This window comes from Barbus barbus (genome assembly GCF_936440315.1).
Source record: "Barbus barbus genome assembly, chromosome: 47".
NCBI classification, from domain to species: domain Eukaryota; kingdom Metazoa; phylum Chordata; class Actinopteri; order Cypriniformes; family Cyprinidae; genus Barbus; species Barbus barbus.
The window spans coordinates 23,564,145-23,585,970 of record NC_136725.1 but is presented as its reverse complement, the minus strand read 5'-3'; the positions used below and the strand labels follow the sequence as shown (position 1 = coordinate 23,585,970).

General features: G+C 35.3%; 1 protein-coding gene across 1 annotated transcript; it reads right to left on the bottom strand.

The window, feature by feature from the left end:
- Positions 1 to 322: 322 nt before the first annotated feature.
- LOC306866267 (splicing regulator ARVCF-like) lies at positions 323 to 20,288 on the bottom strand (the record flags this gene model as incomplete). The annotated part of the gene is made up of 16 exons (XM_079411360.1): positions 323 to 415; positions 1,349 to 1,425; positions 2,263 to 2,350; positions 2,451 to 2,562; positions 4,936 to 5,128; positions 5,208 to 5,358; positions 7,093 to 7,220; positions 9,944 to 10,015; positions 10,205 to 10,222; positions 11,867 to 12,035; positions 12,902 to 13,019; positions 14,474 to 14,657; positions 15,967 to 16,393; positions 16,956 to 17,306; positions 18,482 to 18,589; positions 20,112 to 20,288. The coding sequence occupies 16 exons, from the start codon at positions 20,286 to 20,288 to the stop codon at positions 323 to 325; spliced, it is 2,466 nt and encodes an 821-aa protein (XP_079267486.1).
- Positions 20,289 to 21,826: the final 1,538 nt, after the last annotated feature.

Sequence of the window (21,826 nt, the reverse complement as noted above, 5' to 3'; positions counted from 1 at the left end):
AAAGAGTCAAATTCCACTTTCAGACGGATCCAGCTCTGTTTAGCACAGGTCATCGATGTGGACATGAGCAGGTATGATATGCTGTATTTCTCTGGGGAATTGTGCTGAAGGCTGATGATGTCAGTCTAAATGCAGGTCTGAAAGTGGATCTCCAACCTATTCAAATAAAGAGTTCAAGTCAATATTAGATGAAACTCTACATTGTTAATATGTGTTTGATGATACAAAGATATAACTAGAAACTATCCTTCATGACTTCACTGATAAATGAAAAGAAGTTGAAGCGATGAGTGTGTGATAATGTGGTTTACCGTGAGCCGGATCAGACCCATGAGTCCAGCGGCTGCGGCGTTCGCTCCACTAAACCAACCGCCGGCCTGCTGGTCCTGATGAAATGCCTCTTATCATTCACACCCTGAAACACATTCAACATCACGAAGCCATTAAAGCACCTCTGTCCATCATGCTATATTTATATTTTTGTATATATTATAGCTCTTCAGAAAATCATTCCTACTATACAGTACATTTTATCACACAAACATGAACATGTGCTCCTCACTCTCAGATCATCCAAGATTAGGATGAGTTTGTTTCTTCATCAGATTTGGAGAAATGTAGCATTGCATCACTTGCTCAGCAGACAAAAACTGAAACAAATCCTTCTGTTTTTAACTAAAATACATAGAGTCTATAATCCATAATAACACTTCCTCCAGTGAAAAAGTGCATCTGCTGTTGTCTCTCACATCAAAATCCAGCCACATATTTGTTTAGAGCTGTTTTGTCTTCGCTGCTTGATCTGTGCAGATTTCTCTCCTGATTCAGACCAAACACTTTTTCACTGGAGGAAGAGTTATTATGGATTATAGACTCTATGTATTTTAGTTAAAACGTCTTAATGCTGGATTTGTCTCAGCTTTTGTCTTCTCCAGATGTTAACTGATGGACTGGAGTGGTGTGGATTATTGTGATGTTTTTATCAGATGTTTGGACTCTCATTCTGACGGCACCCATTCACTGCAGAGCATCCATTGCTGAGACACTGATGCAGAGACACATTTATACAAACCTGATGAAGAAACAAACTCATCCTGATGTTGGATGGTCTGAGGGCGTGTACATTTGCAGCAGATTTATTTCATTTCCTTGGCATTTGAGCAGTTGTGTAGACTTTAATCTGTTATATGATGATCTCATTTATCATTTTAGGTTTTGGATTATTTTAAAGCACTTTCATTAATTTATGTTGCTTTTAATGATGCTATATGAATACATTTGACATGAACAAAGAGTTTAAAAGTTTCTGGAGAACAGAAATGACACCAAACACAACATGATCATTCACCTGAAAAGTTTCTCGTTCAATCATGTGACACGGAGCTTCTGCTGCTCGCTCTCCCTGATCAACAGCGCAGTATCCATCTGCAGCAGAAACAGCAACACACACCACTGCATTAGTGCATTAAACAAACACACACACACACACACACACACACACACACACACCACTGCATTAGTGCATTAAACAAACAACACACACACACACACACACACACACACACACACACACACACACACACACCACTGCATTAGTGCATTAAACACACACACACCCCACTGCATAAGTGCATTAAACACACACACACACACATCACTGCATTCGTTTTTTTCAGCTGCTTACACACATTTTCACAACTTTGCCTCTTTTTTCAAAACTTTACTCACAAATCCAAGAATTACACAAAATGAAAAATGCCTCACATCTCTTGCAAAATGAAGCACTGCATTCAAAACATCTCAAAAGCAGACCTTTGCAAACACCTTTGCCATAATATTACTTAATTCATGTCAGATTTTTGTGTGTTAGAGAATTGTTTGTTGTGTTTTGCAAAAAGTGTTTAATGAGATTGAAAACTGAGTCAAAGGCTGAGAATTAGTGTCTGGATCTGGTGTGTGCTTCTGCTGTTTGAGTGTCAGCTTTCAGAAACTGTGTGACAAGGAAAGATTCTGTGTGTAAGCAGCTGAAAAACTGTAAATACACACACACTCATCGCATTAGTGCATTAAATACACACACATGCTTAATTCTAACTAATAATTAGTTATTATTAGTTAGAGTTATTAGATATAGTTATTACTAATAATCTTCTAATTCTAACACTAAAGCTTGCATAACAAAGAAGGCACAGCACTTCTGTCATTCTCATCAATGCAGGAGCCTCATAAATATGCTGCATTCAAGCAGCAGGAATCAGTGACCTTGGTTCTTCTCCATTAAAGGCAGTGTGATGTCATCGTTCCCTTGCTTGGTGTTCCTCTGTTTTTTGGCCAGTCCAGAGACGGCTGGCTGAAACACACGATTGATATTCATCATCATCACAAAGCTTTCTGAAATTAATTTCATAAGTATGGCTGTGATCCGTCCATCCGTATTTAACTGCTGTTACCTTGAAGTGTGTTTTGTTCCAGCCAGCCTTACACAGCATGTGTCGCAGATCCTTATAGGCCCAAACCGTCTGCAGGATGTGTGATGCGGCTTTGGTCTCGCGCACCGATTGGCTGACAAGTTCACAGATCAAGAAGACAGAAAACATCCTGATCAGACCAAAACTACAGCTTTACATCTACTGTTTAGGGTTGTTTCTATGGGAGTAGATTTGTGGATTTTACCACATTGCTATAGCATAAGGTGTTTTGGGTGGTTACTATGGGGTTGCTAAGGAGTGGGTTTTCCCACATTGGAATGGCATAGGGCAGTTGTCGGGAACAGGCAAAACTGGCCCGCCAGCAATAATATCTGGCCTGGGCCCGCACCCAGATTATTTTGATAGCGGCTGGTTTCACTCGCTCCACCACCGCTCCATCACGAGTACAATTCATGCCAACAACCCGTAATATAACTGCATATTTTGCAATATGCATATTTAGCATATTTATCCTTCTACTGAATATTTTCAGCTGAAAGCATAATTTAAACAAGTACTACAACACTTATTCACACGCAATCGCTCTCTCAATAATGCATTCAAACAAATGTAATCTTACATTACTATTTCATCTGTATCCGATTTCAAATGAGCAAGGTAAAATAAGGTAAAATAACTGACGAAAACGTAGTTATTTTCATCACAAACAAAATTAGCCGTGCAAAAAGCAGCAATTATACCTTTTAATGCTGACAACCATGTTATTAGCTCATGTGGTAGGAAAAAAGTTTGCACACTGTTCCAATAAGCCACTTTGAAACTCTCCTGTTATTTTATTTATTTTATTTTTTTAATATATGTTATGAACAGAACTGTGATATTACAAACAAACTCAAAATACTTTAGACGTGGAGCGGGAAATGGTGAACCCGGAGCTGGAGCTGGACTGGAGTGATTATTAAATGCTCGGAGTGCGGAGGGGAAATTGTTGACGCTCCACTCCGCTCACATACTCTGCAGCACACCACCACACAAATGTGGCTTTTTGTTAATGACTGTCCTACTACAGGATTTAACACAGAGTAACAGCTCACTACCAGTTACAACAGACACTGTAACAGTCTGTCACAGGCAATTCTAGTTACATTTTTCATCAATTAATTTCTTAAATTATCCTTTGACTATGTTCTGGCCTTCTATCTAGTGGCGAAATATTTTGTTGGCCTGATGCCAAACTTACTTGCCAACCCCTGGGATAGGGTGTTCTGGGTGGTTGCTATGGGGTTGCTAAGGAGTTCTGAGTGGGTTTTACAACATTGCTATGGCATAGGGTGTTCTGGGTGGTTGCTATGGGGTTGCTAAGGAGTTCTGAGTGGGTTTTACAATGTTGCTATGGCATAGAGAGTTTTGGGTGGTTGCTAATGTGTTCTGAGTGGATTTGACCTCGTTGCTATGGCATAGGGTGTTCTGAGTGGTTGCTATGGGGTTGCTAAGGTTTTCTGAGTAGATTTTACCATGTTGATATAGCATAGGGTGTTTTGGGTGGATGCTATGGTGTTTTGAGTGGATTTCACCAAATTGCTATGGCATAGGGTGTTTTGGGTGGTTGTTATGGGGTTGCTAAGGAGTTCTGAGTAGATTTTACCACGTTGATATAGCATAGGGTGTTCTGGGTGGTTGCTAATATGTTCTGAATGGATTTTACCATGTTGCTATGGCATAGAGAGTTTTGGGTGGTTGCTATAGCGTTGCTAATGTGTTCTGAGTGGATTTGACCTTGTTGCTTTGGCATAGGGTGTTTTGGGTGGACGCTAATGGTGTTTTGAGTGGATTTCACCAAATTGCTATGGCATAGGGTGTTTTGGGTGGTTGTTATGGGGTTCCTAAGGAGTTCTGAGTAGATTTTACCACGTTGCTAAGGCATAGGTTGTTTTGGATGATTGCTAAGGTGTTGCTAAGGAGTTCTGAGTAGATTTTACCATGTTGCTAAGGCATAGGGTGTTCTGGGCGGATGGTATGGTGTTACTACGGAGATCTAAGTGGGTTTTTCCACATTGCTATGGCAAAAGGTGTTTTAGGGGTTGCTAAGGTGTTCTAAATTGATTTTACCACGTTGCTATAGCCTAATGGATAGAGAGTCGGACTCGTAACCTGAAGGTTGTGGGTTCGAGACTCAGGTGCGGCAGGGATTGTAGGTGGGGGAGTGAATAACCAGCGCTCTCTCCACCCTCAATACCACGACTGAGATGAGACCCTTGAGCAAGGCACCGAACCCCCAACTGCTCCCTGGGCGCCGCAGCATTGGCTGCCCACTGCTCCGGGTGTGTGTTCACGGTGTGTGTGCGCACTTGGATGGGTTAAATGCAGAGCTCAAATTCCGAGTATGGGTCACCATACTTGGCCACACGTCACTTCACTTCATAGGGTGTTTTGGGTGATTGCTAAGGTGCTTTGAGTGGGTTTTACTACATTGCTATGGCATAGGGCGTTTTGTGCAATTTGCCACCTGGTTCTGTTGATTGAGACCAGTTTCTGGATTCCCTGTCCCTGGATGAGGAATCTGGCATTCTCCAGGTTCTCAGAGACGATCTCCAGTATAGTGTTCAGGATGGCCACCACTGTGTCTCCCTCCAGGTTCTTGGCGGGTCGCTGCTGGCCGCAGGGCAGGTTACTGACCAGATCCCTCATGGCGTAACTCCCTGACCAGGCAGCAGAGAAACCGTCAGCCTCAGCATCACATGGAGAGCATCAGCGTAAAGTTGCTACTCTGGATCTTACCGATGAGATCTTTGTTCTTGTGGTCGATGGCAAGGTTTCTGAGCGCGATGGTAATCGCTCGCACCACTTTATCTGCATCGGAGTGCAGCAGCTCCACCAGCACTGGCAGACCCTTCTCCTTACGCACCGTTGCTCGGATATAATTGGACCACTGAGAAAACGAAGAGGAAGTTTAATTAAGAAGCTTTGATTCATGCTTTACTGCTCTGTATTGTAATTTTAAGTTTGTGTTTTGAACACAGTTTCACTTGTTACTCTGAAGAGTAAAACATACTCAGTCACACTATAAATCATCTTGGTTTTGGTTTTAAATGTTTTCTCTAAAATCATTAATACTGTAATATTACATAAAAATATTAGGCCTAAATTTAGGATTTATATATTTGAATTGCATATAAAATTTCCATGCATTTAAACTACAAAGTATTAAGTTAAACATACTAATAAACTTAATGTGCTGCATATTTTTCATAGATCACAGATAAATGAAACAGGTCAGATTTCCACATAAAAAACAAAAACAAAAACCTGTGTAATACAAATTCATGAGAATGTTATATGCAATTCAAATACATAAAAATTTTGTACAAATAAAAATACTTAAATTTTGAATTTAGGCCAATATTATATATATCAGTTTTATTTTAGTATCAGCGAGATACTATTATAACTTTTTATTCATATTTTATTCATAAGAATTTTTCATTTTAATTTTAGTTTTGTTTAATTTTGTTGTGTATTTTTGTAATTTTTAGTAGTTTTTAAAATATATTTCTATATAGTTTTAATCATTTTTATTGTAGTTTTAATTATTTTAGTACATAAAGCTAAACTAAATTAAAATGAGAAATGTTGCCTTTCAAACTAGCTAAAATGTTTCAGTTAATGTTCATTTTATAATGTATATGTTTATTTTGTAATATACTGTATATATATATCAGAATATTGTTTTAAAAATTCCAGACATTAATTAAATAATTGCAGAATTAAAATAACAGCACAGCAGTCTCCATGTATGACTGTACAGAAAACAGAAATTATTGTGGAAAATGTGTATAGACTTCGTGATCAGAATTTCTTTCCATCCAAAAGTACTTCAAATCAGAACACACAGTTCTGCTGGTGAAGATCTAGTTTACTTGCTATGAGGTGCCTCAAAGCAAAACTGAACATCTCGCTATCTTAGTCAAATCCAGTGATTTTTCAATCCTCAGAAGTGCTCGCTGTATCAGTCTAGAACCTTGCAAACACCTCTGCATTGCATCCATAAACACCTACGCATTGCATAACAGCAGCCAATCAGATCACAGGTCATCTGAATGAGAGCTTTTGTGTGCAACATGCATGAGACAGTCAGTGACAGATGGACAGTTACAGACGGTAAGTTGAAGACGGTCATCTACAGACAGTCAGTTCCAGGCGGTCAGTTCCAGACCCTCAGTCGCAGACGGTCAGGTCAGGCACAGATGGTCAGTTGAAGATGGTGAGTTGCAGATGGTCAGTTCTAGATGGTCAATTCTAGACAGTCACAGACAGTTGCAGACAGTCAGTCGCAGATGCTCATTTACAGATGGTCAGTTCCAGGCGGTCAGTCATAGACGGTCAGTCGCAGATGGTCAGTTGCAGGCAGTCAGTCATAGACGGTCAGTCGCAGATGGTCAGTTGCAGGCAGTCAGTCATAGACGGTCAGTCGCAGATGGTCAGTTGCAGGCAGTCAGTCATAGACGGTCAGTCGCAGATGGTCAGTCGCAGATGGTCAGTTCCAGATGTTCAGTTACAGTTAGTTCCAGATAGTCAGTCGCAGATGGTGAGTTGAAGATGGTCAAACGCAGATGGTCAGTCACAGACGGTCAGTTGAAGACGGTCAGTGTTTGGTGTGACTCACGGCCCAGTGTCCGGCTGACAGGTTCTGCAGGGCTCCAGCTGCCGCCTCCAGCGTGTTGTGGTTCTGGCTCAGTTTGAGGAGCGACAGGTAGAGTCGGACCACCTCCGGCTGATACAGAAGCTCCAGGCCTGCAGAAACAGATCCATTAGCATGAATCATGCATGAGACATTCATGCAATCATCTAAAATACATGTAAAATGGGAACGTGTGACGTGAAGACCAAATCCTGTCCAAACTAGAGTTCTGCATTATTTTTTGAACACTGAGTGCTGGTCGACAGATTTTTACTGATGTTCTGAGAGGTTTTCTTGAGCACTGCGGGACGAGCTACACACTGAAGTTTAATATTTAATGCAGAGGTTTGTTCAGATCACTCTGAGCACTAGCACTGGTGATGCTGGAGTTGGTAAACAGCACTGAATAACAGATCTACGGTCACACCTGAACCAAAAGGTTCAAGATTCTGTAATTCAGAAAGTCTGATCCCGACTGAAAAGCAGAGATGATCACGTGAGGCTTTAGGGATTTCATATCTCAGAACGTGTCTTTCATACTAACAGCGTCTCTCTGTTACTGCAGCAATTCTTCATTCACATCATTGAGTCAAACACACATCTAATGATCCTCCTGCTAGCAGATCATCAGACCGTCCTCCTCAAATAAACATGTGCAGGTCATACTGAGAAACGCACTGCATCTTAAGCTCATAAAAACTCACATTTCACTCCAAAACCATAAGAAAAAAACTAACTGCATAAAGTTAATGAAGACTATTTTTAGGACTGTTAAGTTTTTTCTTCTCCATTGCATTGTGTTATTTTTTATAACAATTAAGCAAATTTTCCCCATGTTCTTATTACTGTATTCATTAATTTTATTTTTTATTTCTTATTATTAATTATCCATGAAAACACAATTTTCACCTTTAAAATTGAAAATCATAAGACAAAATAATAATTATATATTGCAGAAAATTTAAAACATTTTAGGATGCAAAAGTTGTTGCTGTTTTTGTTTTTTTGTATTGCATTTATTGTTATAAAGAATAATGCAAACACATTTACCCTAAGTATTTATTAGTATAATGCATTGGTTTTCATTTTTCATTTATTATTTTTTTAATTATCTTCAGTGATGATTCTCAAGAGGCTACACAAGAAAACTCATATTTCACATTTCATTTTTTTTTCATTGACAGCATATTTTTATAATAATTAAGCCCCATTTTCTCCCCAATTTCTTAGTATTTTTTATTGTAATTATCCTCAATAATGATTCTCATTAAACTTTCATTACTCTGCTACTATCATTTTTACTGCATTCATGTAAAAAATGTTCAGATCAAATTAAATGCAGTACTACAAATACTAACATCATATATAAATACTTTTAAAATGTATAGCTACATTTTAAATACTACATCACAATTTGCTTGACGATAATGTGGGAAGATCTTGCTCTTATTTATTTTTTATTTTCCAGTATGATTTTGGTGTGAATTGGGCATGTTTTTGTGATGTAAGAGGGTAAAAGCACAGGAAGCTTTGCTGATAGTGTCATTCTCAGACTTGGTGACCCAGTTACATGAATTACAATCGTCTCATGTTTAAGCTCACCGTGATCCGCTCTTTCATGCGGTTTGTCCTCTAACAGCTCCACCAGATTCAATGCCACACGTTCATTACGATTATTACTGTAACGCTTCATCCGGCGCTTCACTGTCATCACTGTCACTGACATCAGACACATCAACAGAAATCAAAGCTGTCCACACACTCCAGCATCATCAACATCACCTGCAGCATCACACACACACACACACACACACACACACACACACACACACACACACACACACACACACACACACACACACTCACTCACCTCTCCTGATCCACAAGTGAGGATGAGGAAATAACAAGCAAAAATAAAGGAAGAAACAGTTCTTCTGCTGTTTACAGCAAATGTTGTTTTAAATAATTCATGCATTTTCATATATTTACTACAAACATGCAAATGGAGACAGCTCATCTACAACCGATTCAGATCAGCGTAAGAGAGATTATGTGTTATTAAAGCTGATGCAAAATATAAATATTAGATGATAAACTTTATGTTACCTTGGGATCTAACTGTTAAATTTACTAAAACAAAGAATTAAAAAGAAATTTCCTCAACTGTTGTAAACCCGACATGAAATATAAATATTAAATACAAAACGTAAACTTAAAAATGATTAACGATACCTTGGCAAATAACTGAAATAAAATAAGTTGAAATATTAAACTTACTAAAACTAAGTATTAAAAATAATTTTCCTTAATTGATATAAAGCTGACATAAAAATATTATATTTAAAAAACTTAAACTAAATAAAATAAGTTAAGGGTACTCAAAGTATTAAAAATCATTTTCTGGAAGTAAAATAAATATGACATAAAATAATATATTTAAAAAATGAAGTACTAAAATTTACTCAAATCAAATGTACTAAATTTATTACTAAATCACTAAAAATAAAAGCCAAGCAAAAATATGAAGAAAAGCACAATAAATTAAGTGAAATTAAACTAAAATTATTTTCAAAAACTGATAATATCAAAATAAAAGCTAATTTAAGATATTAATACATACTATAATTATATGAATTTCTATAACACTAAAATAACACAGTTAGGCTGCTTTAGTTTGGTGGAATTGTGGGATACGGCTGTCAGGACGCAGCTGACCAGACAGAGCCGTCTGAGCAGAAGGGTGTACAGATTAAACTGCCTCTGTTTTGCCTGCAGTGTTTCTCAGGTTTCAGACAGGTTTCAAATGAAACATGGCCAAACACAAACACACTCCAACCTTTCATCGGCAGACTCCTCCTGGACAGATCCACACCGCCGCTCTTCTTCTCCCCGGCTCCGTGACGCTTGCCTGAGGAGAACCAGCGCACACATCAGTGTGTGTGTGTGTGTGTGTGAGTGAATGTGTGTGCGTGAGAGTAAGTGTGAGAGTGAGTGTGAGTGTGTGTGTGTGTGTGTGTGTGTGCGTGCGTGTGAGTGTGTGAGTGTGTGTGTGGGATGGCGGTGGGCGGTGCGTGGGAAGCTGAATTAAAACACTTACACTGATGGAACCATTCTTCTGCAGAAACCAGCGAGGCCATGAAACACAAAACACACACACACACACTCATCAGACACACACGCATTAAAAACTACAGCTATTACAATGAGACCTGGGAATTTCAAATAATGACTGCAGGCTGTGTTTCATTTACACATCTCATGAACACTTGAACTCTTAACAATAAACATAAAACACACACATACTTTTTTTTTTTATTATCTGTGTCCTGTCGCTGTCATTGTCGCACTGTGGAGCTTCTGTCACTAAAACAAATTCCTCGTATGTGCAAACATACCTGCAATAAAGCTGATTCTGATTCTGATTTACTGTCATAATTTAATATGCACTGCTAGAAACATACAAAACAATGTGGTGTTATCAGGGTTATTATAGCAACCAAAACCATAAAACTATTTTTGTTACTTGAAATAATCAATTTTTAGAATTTTTTTACATTATGTTTTTACTGTGATTTTTGATCAATTTAATGCATCTTTGATGTATAAAATTATTAATTCCTAATTTATCAAATAAAATAAGTTAAAGTTTTTATATTTTATTTTATTTCAGCTAGCTGCAAAGGCAACATTTCTTATTTCATTTAGTTTTGGCTTGAAGAACTAAAATAACTAAATAAATATTATACTAAATAATACTAATGACACTAATTTAAAATTAATAAAAACTATATCGACATATAAAAATAACAAAAACTAATAAAAATGACAAAACACAACAAAATTACTAAAACTTTAACTGAAATTAACATGAAACCTGAAAATATGTAAATAAAAACAAATTCAAAATTTTAATAAAAAATATAATAGCACTGATTTATGATACTAAAAATAAATATGATACTAAAATAACCTGCAAGTTACATAAACACTGTTCAAGCTGGATGTTGTCCATGTGAGTGGGGTCAGTGAGATATGCTTTTGAAAAAATTAGAAATTAATATTTTCATTCATCAAGGATGCATTTAAATTGATCAAAAGCGACAGTGAGGACCTTTATAATGTTCAAGAAGATTTCTATTTCAAATAATGCTGTTCTTTTGAACTTTGTATTCATCTGTGAATCTTGAAAAATAAAATGTATAATGGTTTCCACAAAAATATTGTGCAGCACAACTGTTTTCAACATTGATAATAATCAGAAATGTTTGTTGATCAGTAAATCAGTATATTATTATGATTTCTGAAGATCATGTGACACTGAAGATGGAGTAATGATGCTGAAAATACAGCTGCAGATCACAGAAATAAATTACAGTTTAACAGATATTCGCATAAAAAACAGTTATTTTAAATTGCAAAAATATTTTTTTATGTATTTTTGATCAAATAAATGCAACCTTGGTGAGCAGAAGAGACTTCTGAATGGTAGGGCTGGGAAAATAAATCGATGCATCATGAATCGAGAAATGATTCTGAGATTTTCCGAATGCATGGTGATTCTTTCCGGAGTGGACACACTTGAACCTAAAATAATCATCATGAAAAGGTTGAAGCGAATCACAAGGGTGTTCACAGTGGGCTGTTTATATTAATCTGGCGTCATAAAAGCATTCTGAGCCGAGGTGAAAGTGTACTACTTTACTTCTGTAATGATGTATTTGTGAGTGCTGTTATGATAATGTTTCAGTAAGTGTCTGACCTTTGGTCGTTCGTCCTCCAAAACAGTCCGGCTCGTCCTTCTTCTTATGGTGACCTCCTGATTTCGCGCTGTGATTGGCAGCTTGGATGTGGAATTTCTCAGCTCCAGGAACCTCTTTGTGCACGTGATACGACAGATTACGCAAGATACAGACGCAGTTCTCCACCGACTGAGGAAAAAACACACAGGTGTAAGACTGAGAGGAAGCCTTTAAAACCAGGAGAAATACACACATATGTTTCAAACACACTGCAGGAGAGAGCATCATATAACACACAAACAAATGTATATATATTTTTAATAATAATAATTTATAAACTAAACTTTAAACAAAACGAAATAATGATAATAATAATAATAATTATTATTATTATTATCATTATATAGTTTTGTTTAAAGTTCAGTTTATAAATTATTATTATTAAAGTAAACTAAACTGGAATTAAAAAGTAAATATTATTAATAATAATAATATTAACCATATTTTATATTAAATGAAATTACATATTATTATTATTATTATTAATAATAATAATATTAATAATAAATACTTAGCTTTAGTTAATAATAATAATAATCATGATAATTATTTTTCTTCTTATTTAGTTTTGTTTAGTTTATAAATTATTATTAAATTAAACTCAACTGGAATAAAAAAGTAAGTAAGTAATAGCAATAATAGTAATAGTAAATAGTGATAGTAATATTATCATTTTTATTTATTATTTTAGAATGTATTTTTTGTTGTTTACTATGCCATGTAAAGCTCTTTGGTCAACCTCAATTTGTGTTAAATTTGCTATATAAATAAAAAGAAAGAAATAATAATAACAACAATAATATTAACCATTATTATTATTATATTAAATGAAATAATGTAGTATAATTTAAAATAATAATAATAATTAAAATATGAGAAATCAGGTTTAATTTTAAGTGAAATATTATGTTTTTCCCTTGTTTTGGGGGTGAAATGTGAGGTGATCAGCTCGTGTGCAGGTGTGCCGTGGCCTGGATTTCTATTGAAATGCTTACTTTGTTATTTATGTCCCTCTTGGCGACAGCTGAATAGAGCGCGTGCAGCAGAGCGTCCACGAGCCCGTCACACTCACGCAGTCTCTGTCGAGCTTCAGCTCCGTCTGAACTCACGTTCCTGCAAACACACAAGCGCAATATAATCCTATATACAATTAAAAAAAACAAAACATACAATTTAGTGAGGGACTGAAACTTTAAATGCATTCAGACCCTCAAAATACACATCATTTATTTTTTTCTAATTATGTTTTAAGAGATATAAGCATTTTAAATGTTTGGGTCATTTTTGACCCGAGTATGTATGGAGCACCGTTAGTGTCAAAAACGTTTTACTTTTTATAATATTTTCTATGAAATTATATTAAAAAACTCAAAAACTTCAGTAACATATTTCACCTTTTCTCCATATCTCACACCCATCTGGCACTGAAGTTTGTTGATGAACATAAATACAGTATGTAAGTCTATTGATAAACCAGCGCAACATGAAAAATGTATCACTTTTTTCATCTGAAAGAGTTTATGTGAGTAAAATTTATTTATTTTGTTTGAAAACTTTTCAGAGTAATATTTATGTTGTTTTGATGTTTTGTTAGAACAAATATCTAGGTTTCATAAATTTGGATCACGAGTTTAATTAAACTTCAATTCATTCCAACAGGGTTAATACTGAGATTATATGTTCTTATTATAAATTTCATAAAATTATATATTCAAATAAAATTTTGCCTCAATATTGAAAAGCAAATCTACATATTTTGCATCATAGTTTTGTTTTGGGTGTAGTTCATATGTAATCTCAACTTTTTAATTATTAAAAAAGGGGTAAATACAGTAATACTTTGAATAACATTCAAAAACTTTGAATTTTTTCACATTCACTAATTAAAGGGATAGTTCACCCAAAAATGAACATTTTGTCATTAATTACTCACCCTCATGTCGTTCCAAACCCGTAAGACCTTCGTTCATCTTCAGAACACAAATTAAGATATTTTTGATGAAATCCCAGAGCTCTCTGACCCTCTATAGACAGCAATGATATTATCACGATCAATGCACAGAAACGCAGCAAAGACATCGTTAAAATAATCCATGTGACATCAGTGGTTCAGCCATAATTGTACGAAGCTACCAGAATATTTTTTGTGTGCAAAGAAAGCAATAATAACATAATTTATTCAACAGCTCTTCTCCCAGAGTTTCCGTCTTCTGCCATTTTGGAGAGTACCCCAGAACCTAATGAGCATTGTTTACATTCAGGATAAAGCGCGTGCTGTCCACTGAACGTAAACAACACTCATTACGCTTTCAGAATACATTAAAAATATCTTAATTTGTGTTCTGAAGATGAACGAAGGTCTTACGGGTTTGGAACGATTTGAGGGTGAGTAATTAATGACAGAATTTTCATTTTTGGGTGAACTATCCCTTTAATGAAAAGTTGCTGATTAAATACAATATGGTTTTAGTTGAAAAAAATATGAATGTATGACTGTTTAATAAGAGGGATAAAGAGCTTGATTTGAGCCGGTTTGGCGGCTGCAGCGCACTCAGAGAAAAGCGAACCTCAGGCATCCTGAAGTGTTCTTGAAGACCGTGTTCCACTCGGGGTCTCCGGGTCGGACCGGGTCGTTCGGGTCTCCTCTCAAACCCGAGTGAGGAATAATGATCTCGTCGGTCAGCGTCTGCAGGCCATGGTTGATGACGATCATCTTCAGAGGCTCATGGGAGGAGAGATTCCACAGCGTTCCTGAGAAACACAGGAGACTCACTTCACCTTCAGCAGAATTAAGAATAATGACTCCATTTCCAGGCTGGATTGGGGCTGGTTTGATAGTTGTGGCTTGTCTATGAAGCACTGATGGAACTACAACATTCAGTTCAATTCAATTCAATTCAATTCAGCTCAATTCCCTTCTCCTCACTTCACTGCTGGTGACCAGTTAAGTTTGTTAGTGGAAGTGTTTCTGTAGCTCAAACAGAAGAGAATGAAAGAAGTCTCTTCTGCTTAGCAAGGCTGCATTTATTTGATCAAAAATACAGTAAAAATAGTGAAATATTATTACAATTTAAAATAGCTGTTTCTATATGAATATCTGTTAAACTGTAATTTATGTCTGTGATCTGCAGCTGTATTTTCAGCATCATTACTCCAGTCTTCAGTGTCACATGATCTTCAGAAATCATAATAATATACTGATTTACTGATCAACAAACATTTCTGATTATTATCAATGTTGAAAACCGTGATATATTTTATTTTTCAGGATTCACAGATGAACAAAGTTCAAAAGAACAGCATTTATTTGAAATAGAAATCTTTTGTCACATTATAAATGTCTTTAGTGGCACTTTTGAGCAATTCAATGCATCCTTGATGAAAGTATTTCTTTCTTTCATCGTTCAGTGTTATTTATTTAGTATCACTGAGATACTGTTTTAGTTTTTGTTATTATTTAGTATTAGATTTTATTTTTATATTTTGTTTTAATTTTAGTTAAAAATTTTAGTAACTTTGTGTTTTTGATAGTGCTGTCAAACGATCAATCGCATCCAAAATAAGTTTTTGTTTACATAATGCGTGTGTGTACTGTATATATTTATTATGTATATATAAATGCATATATTTCAGAAAAAAATGTTGTTTATATATTAAATATATTCATTTATAATATAAATTATATGAATATAATTATAAATATAAATACATGTAAATATATGTAAATATTTTCAAAATACATACTGTATGTGTGTGTATGCAAACAAAAACTTATATTTTGGATGTGATTATTCGCGATTAATTGTTTGACAGCACTAATATATATATATATATATATAATTTATAAATAGATTTGAATATATATTTATATAAAAAAATTATAATAATCTTTAATAGTTGAGTATATTTACAGTACAAACCTCAATTGAACTATGAGGGCAAAAAAATAAATACAAATAAAATTAATTAGGTTTTGATTTCAGGCCATATTGCCCAGCACTAACTTGTTTTACCGTAATTTCTTTCACTTTTTAGCTTGAAAGCAGGAATGTAGATAAACCTGTGACGAGTTCTCGGACTTCCGCGTCGTTGGATCTCCTCAGGAGCCTCAGCAGCGCAGGAATGCCGTCCGAGTTCTTGATGGCCACCTTGTTGAAGTTGTCTCGGCCGAAGGAGATGTTCCTCAGCGCTCCGCAGGCCTTGCGATGGACCTCGGCTTTGGGATGATCCAGGAGCCCCACCAGCACGGGGATTCCTCGCAGCTGCCTGACGTCTTGCTTGACCGTGTCGTTCTCGTAGCAGAGGTGCTGCAGATACGCCGCGGCGTTGGACTTCACCGGGTCCATCGGGTGGCTCAGCATGGAGATGACCTCCCGGAGGTTGGGATCCCGCCAGCGAGGATCCTTGCGGATGGTGTCGAGGCTCACCATGCTGGCACGCTTCTGCGGGATGAGCGTCTGCGCACGATACAGGTCCTGGAAACAGGGCTGGACGATTAATCGAAAGCGAAATTTAGAACCTCACTGCAAAAAATGCTTTTCTTATTCTGTATTTGTGTCTAGTTTTCTAGTATAGATATCTAAACAATCCTGCATCAAGATGCATTTACTTGACAAGTTAAAGATATGAATTCTTGTTATCTAAAAAATTTTTTACATATGAATTAATATACAAAAAATTGTATTGCACCATTGGCAGATATTTTTGCTTGTTTTAAGGAAAAACTAACAATTTTTTTTGTTTTGTTTTATTTTATTATTTTTTTTTAATTTAATATCTTAAATCATTTTAATTGTACAGTAAATTAATTGATTCAAGAATTTTTAGACAAGACAAAAATACTAAGAGAATATATATATATATATATATATATGTTTTTGCAATGAACTTTAAAAGAGACAGAGATGTAGATGTTTGTGAATGATAAATAAAAAAATAAAAATAAAAAAATAAAAAATAAATAAATAAATAAATAAAATAAAAAAAAAATCAAGGTAAAGTGTTCAATTAATGGAGGTTTTGATTTGAGGTCATATCGCCCAGCTCTACCTGTAAATAAGCGTGGGTGGTGAGGTCCAGCGCGGGCTCCGGTCTGGAAGCGCCGCGGGAGAAACCGTCGCGGTGCAGCGGCAGAGTGTAGCAGTTCTCCGGGAAGAAGGTCCGGCCGGGAAAGAAGGGTAATCCGTGCAGGAGCGAGACGGCCTGAGTGTTCAGCGTGCCGTACAGAGGCGGCTGATCTGTGGGAATCTCAGGAGGGTCAGAGGTCACGCCGGGGTCAGGGTGAGGAGGTTGAACCGTGTGTGTATCGTCCTTTTCGCCGGAGGAATCGGGAGGCAGCGCTCGATCCAGACCCTCAACATCCGGAGTCTGGCACTCCTCCAACCCTTCAGATGAAGCTTCCTACAGAGAAAAATAACAAATATAAACGTGATTTGAGGAGTCACCCAAGTCTGGATTTGAGTTTATTTTTACTTTTTTTTTTTTTTTCGTTACTAATCAAGTGTTATTTTAGTATTGTTTAGATCATATTATTACTTTTTAATTCATTTAATTAATTTTTATATATTTTTTTATTTATAAATTTTATTTATATTTATTTTTTTAATTTTATAAATTTAAATTTTATATAATTTTTATTTTAGTCTATATAGTTTTACTATTTTTTATTTCAGTTTTAGTTAGTTTAGTGCATTTTAATGAACAACTTAATAAAATGAATGACAAGCTAAATGAAAATGAATAAATGCTGAAATAAGAAAAAAGTTATTTTATATTTTACTTGATCTGTGTTATTTTAGTATCTTTGAGATTGGTTAATATTTTGAATGATTTTATTTATATATTTTCTGCTTTCATGTTAATTTCAGTTCAAGTTTGAGTAATTTTGTTGTGTGCTTTTATCATATTTATTAGCTTTAGTCTATATATATATTTTAATTTCAGTTTTAGTTTTAATTATTTTAGTACATCAGGTAAAACTTAATGAAAATGAGAAGTGAGTCCTTGGCAACAAGCTGAAATAAAATAAAATAAGTTTAAGTTTTTATTTGATTTCTGTTAAAGTTTATTTTATGTAAAGTAAAATTTGCATGGTTTTAATTTTAGTTAACTATAATAACCCTCTTATAAATATCTAAAGATTTAAAGAACTAAATTATTATGTTAACACATTAAGTCTTGTTTTCTGAAAGATCATCAAAATGAATAATTAAAACCTACTTTTTATCAGAAGAAAAAATGTACAATGAATCATTAATCATACAATAAAAGCAACTGTCAATGGAGCCATTTTCCCTTCGAATTAAGTTTGTTTTTCTTACTGCACTCACAGTTTTAAGCATAAACACTTAATTTTGGTTGAGAAAACTCAAAAATCTGCTGAGTTTGCTCAACTTTGTTTTTTTACAGTGTAGAAAATAAGACAAAAATACTAAGTAAGAAAATATTTTTTTTTGCAGTGCAATACTGAAACAAGGTGATTCATATTCTTTAACACAGGCTTTCCCAATGAAAAGCATGAAAATGCAAAATGATATTTCGATGAGGATATAGCTGGTTTGATCTGTAATCTTCACCTTCAGGAGGTTGGGCACGACCTGTTCATTGGAGCTGCTGGAGCTGAGCGGGTTGGATTCGCTGTCAGGACTGGACGAGTTCTCCGTCCCGATTCCTGAACTCTCAGTCTGCAGAACATCAGAGAAACGTCTCAGCGTGAGCTCGTTAACATCACATCCACACACACCACGCCTCATTAGCCTGCAGCTTAGGCTTGTAAACAATATCTACTTTTTATCAGGAGAAAATGAATCATTATGAATTATAAATGACTTGTTTATAAAAAGAGCCATTATTTTTTGGCTCTCAAATTCTAATCAAACTATGAATATTTAAATCCTTTTAAATCCTTTTTTTGATTAATTTATCGCGCTGCCTAATGAAACCCGGTTATTAAGCAAATTCCTGTTTAGTATAGCAGACAGATGCCAACTATGAATTAAATACCTGTTGTTTTTCCTCAGTATTTTTCAGTACAAATATCTAAACATTCTTACATTAAGATACAGTTACTTGAGAAGCAAAATGTTTTTAGGTATTAAGTCTTCAGCATCATAACAGGGTTTATGCTTAAAACAACAACAAATATCTGTCAATGGAGTCAGAAAATAATAACTTTCTCTTTGAATCGTTTTGTTTACTGATCTCATAGATGGTTATTTGTCTTATTTTAGGCATAAACTCACTTCATTTTGGTAGAATTTTCTAGAAACAAGACTTGTGTCTAATGGATTTATATTTACACCTCAAATGTCTCTTTTTGCCTCGGAAGAAACATTAAAAAAAAAAAAATATATATATATAGTTTTTAGTAATGGAAAGAAACTTTGCAAAGGCTTTAAGACACTCAAAATACACATCATTTATTTTTTTCCAGATTCTTACTATTATTTTTAAGAGACGTAATCATGTTTCATATTCAGGTCATTTATGGAGTGCCATTAGTGTCAAAATACTTTTTGTAAAATTATCTATTAAGTTAAATTACTGTAAAAAAAAAAATTCATCTGAAAGTCAAAGTTTATGGAAGTAAAAATAGTTTTGCTTGAAAACTTTTCAGAGTAATATTAATGTTGTTTTAATTCAGTAATCGTGAGTTTGATTAAATTTCATTAATTCCAATAGAGTTAATACTGGTAATTCTCAGATTTTATAAATTTCATAACATCACATATTCAAATAATATTTCTCAGTAAGATTGAAAAAATATATACATATTTTGCTGCACAGTAGTTTTTTTTTTTTTGGTGTGGTTCATGTGTATTTTGACATTTCTAGGAATGTCTTGATTTTTTAATAATCAAAAAGGAATAAATGCAGTACAAAGATGGTGATAACATGGTAACCTTCAAATCAATTTTTCACATTCAGTCAATAATGAAACGTTGCTGATCAGATACAATATGGTTTTAATCAAAAACTATAAAAGCTATTGACTGTTTAATAAAATAGCAATTCTTCAGGTTCAAATGGACCTGGAATGAGAAAATTGCTTAAAATCGACAATGCAATAAATGAATAAAAAAGGATTTATAAGGATTTAGTTTGGCTTTAATCTGAGAACACTGAAATCATTATTTTAACAGGTTCTTCATATAAATGAATCATCTATAATTCATGATCAGAAATCATTTTCTGCAGCGTTCCTACATGTGTTTCTGTGTGATTTGAGCTTGCGGGGTTGGACACGTCTGAGGATGGGGTTTCTGCCGTCTCCTCCGTCTGCTCTTTGGTGTCTTGAGCTGAAGGTTCCTCCAGATCTGGCTTCTTTTGGACCAAAGGGAAGAACATGAACAGGAGACGATAACACGAGATCATGCAGGCCATGTTTTAACAAGCACCACTTCACAGATTCACGTTTCTCAAACTGAACGTCTCCATAAGAGCATTATGAGATGACGGAAAGCCCTTTGGTGTAGAAACACGCTTAAGAAAAGCAAGCAGAACTTTCTCCAGAACAGCGGTGAATTACACCTGAGTGCAGCTTCATAAACACAACACACACTTCAAAAGACGACTCGCACACTTCAGGAAAAACATCTGCACCGTATCTGCTAACAAGCGTGAGAAACCACACACATCTGTCTTCATCACTTACAATCTTATTGAACAATCATGTCTTACGATAAATGGCACTTGCTCTGATTTAATTGATCTAATGCAATGAAATTCACACATGCATGAACTGAACTGAGCTGAATAATGACTCCTGTACAGCCAATTTGTTTCATAATTGATCAATTTTGCAACATGGACACTGTTATTAAACTGGATTCAATAATCATTTAACAGAATTGATCTGAATAATGACTTTTCAGTGTTGCTTTACAGCAGAATCTTAATTTGTCTCATATTTGCTGAAGTTTGCATAATTGATGCAATCAATTTCTGCTATAAGCAGCTCTACAGAAGACAACAGAGTCATTATTCAACTCGATTCAGTTCATGCATGTGTGAATGTCAATGCATTAGATGACAAAGCAAAGCAAGTGACATTTATTGTAAGGAAGATGCACAAACACACGACACCTGGAGACATTTGACTTAAGTTGGATCAACTGACTTTTTTGCATCATTGATTCTGTTATTTATTAACAACCTGTTTAAAAAAAAGTGCTGTAAAATAAATGTGCATTTACTTTATATGCATTTGTTTTTGGTTCCTATAACTCGACAGGCATCATTCAATCTAAAAAGATTCATGCATTGCATAATGATAATTTCTTCTTTGAAAAAGCCAGGAAAGTGTGTTTGTGCACATGTCCTTATGATAAATCACACTTAAATATGCAATATCCAGATATGTTTGGGTCACTGTAACTCAACAGGTTTCATTTAATCTGAAATTAATATGCACTGCATAATGATCAGTCTTTCTATGAAGCCAAATGTGGGTGAGTCGTTTCATGCAGACATTTAGAGTTCAGCATTATTCCCAGTGTTCCCTTCGGTCAGAATAATCACTGGATCTCCATCATAAAGCAATCTTTTTAAACGAAAGCACATGATGAAATGCTTCAGCAGAGAGAGAGAGACACAGACACAGACAGAGAGAGAGACGTCAGGATGGATGGATGAGCATCAGTCTCAAATGCTGGTTTTGTTCTGCATGGATCGCTCTTGACTTTGTGTTTGTGTTTATAAACTCATATCTAACATCACTCTAACTATAGCTTTCTGTTTCCTGTAGAGAATATGAGTGGTGTATTCCTGTGAAAAACTGATAGTGTGTTGATACGGTTGCTATGCAGTTGCTAAGGTGTTCTGAATGGTTGTTAGTGTGTTGCAAGTGCTTACTAATATAATAGTGATGCTTGACTTGGAAAATGTCACTAAAAACAGGGAAAATGGATTTAGACTCATTT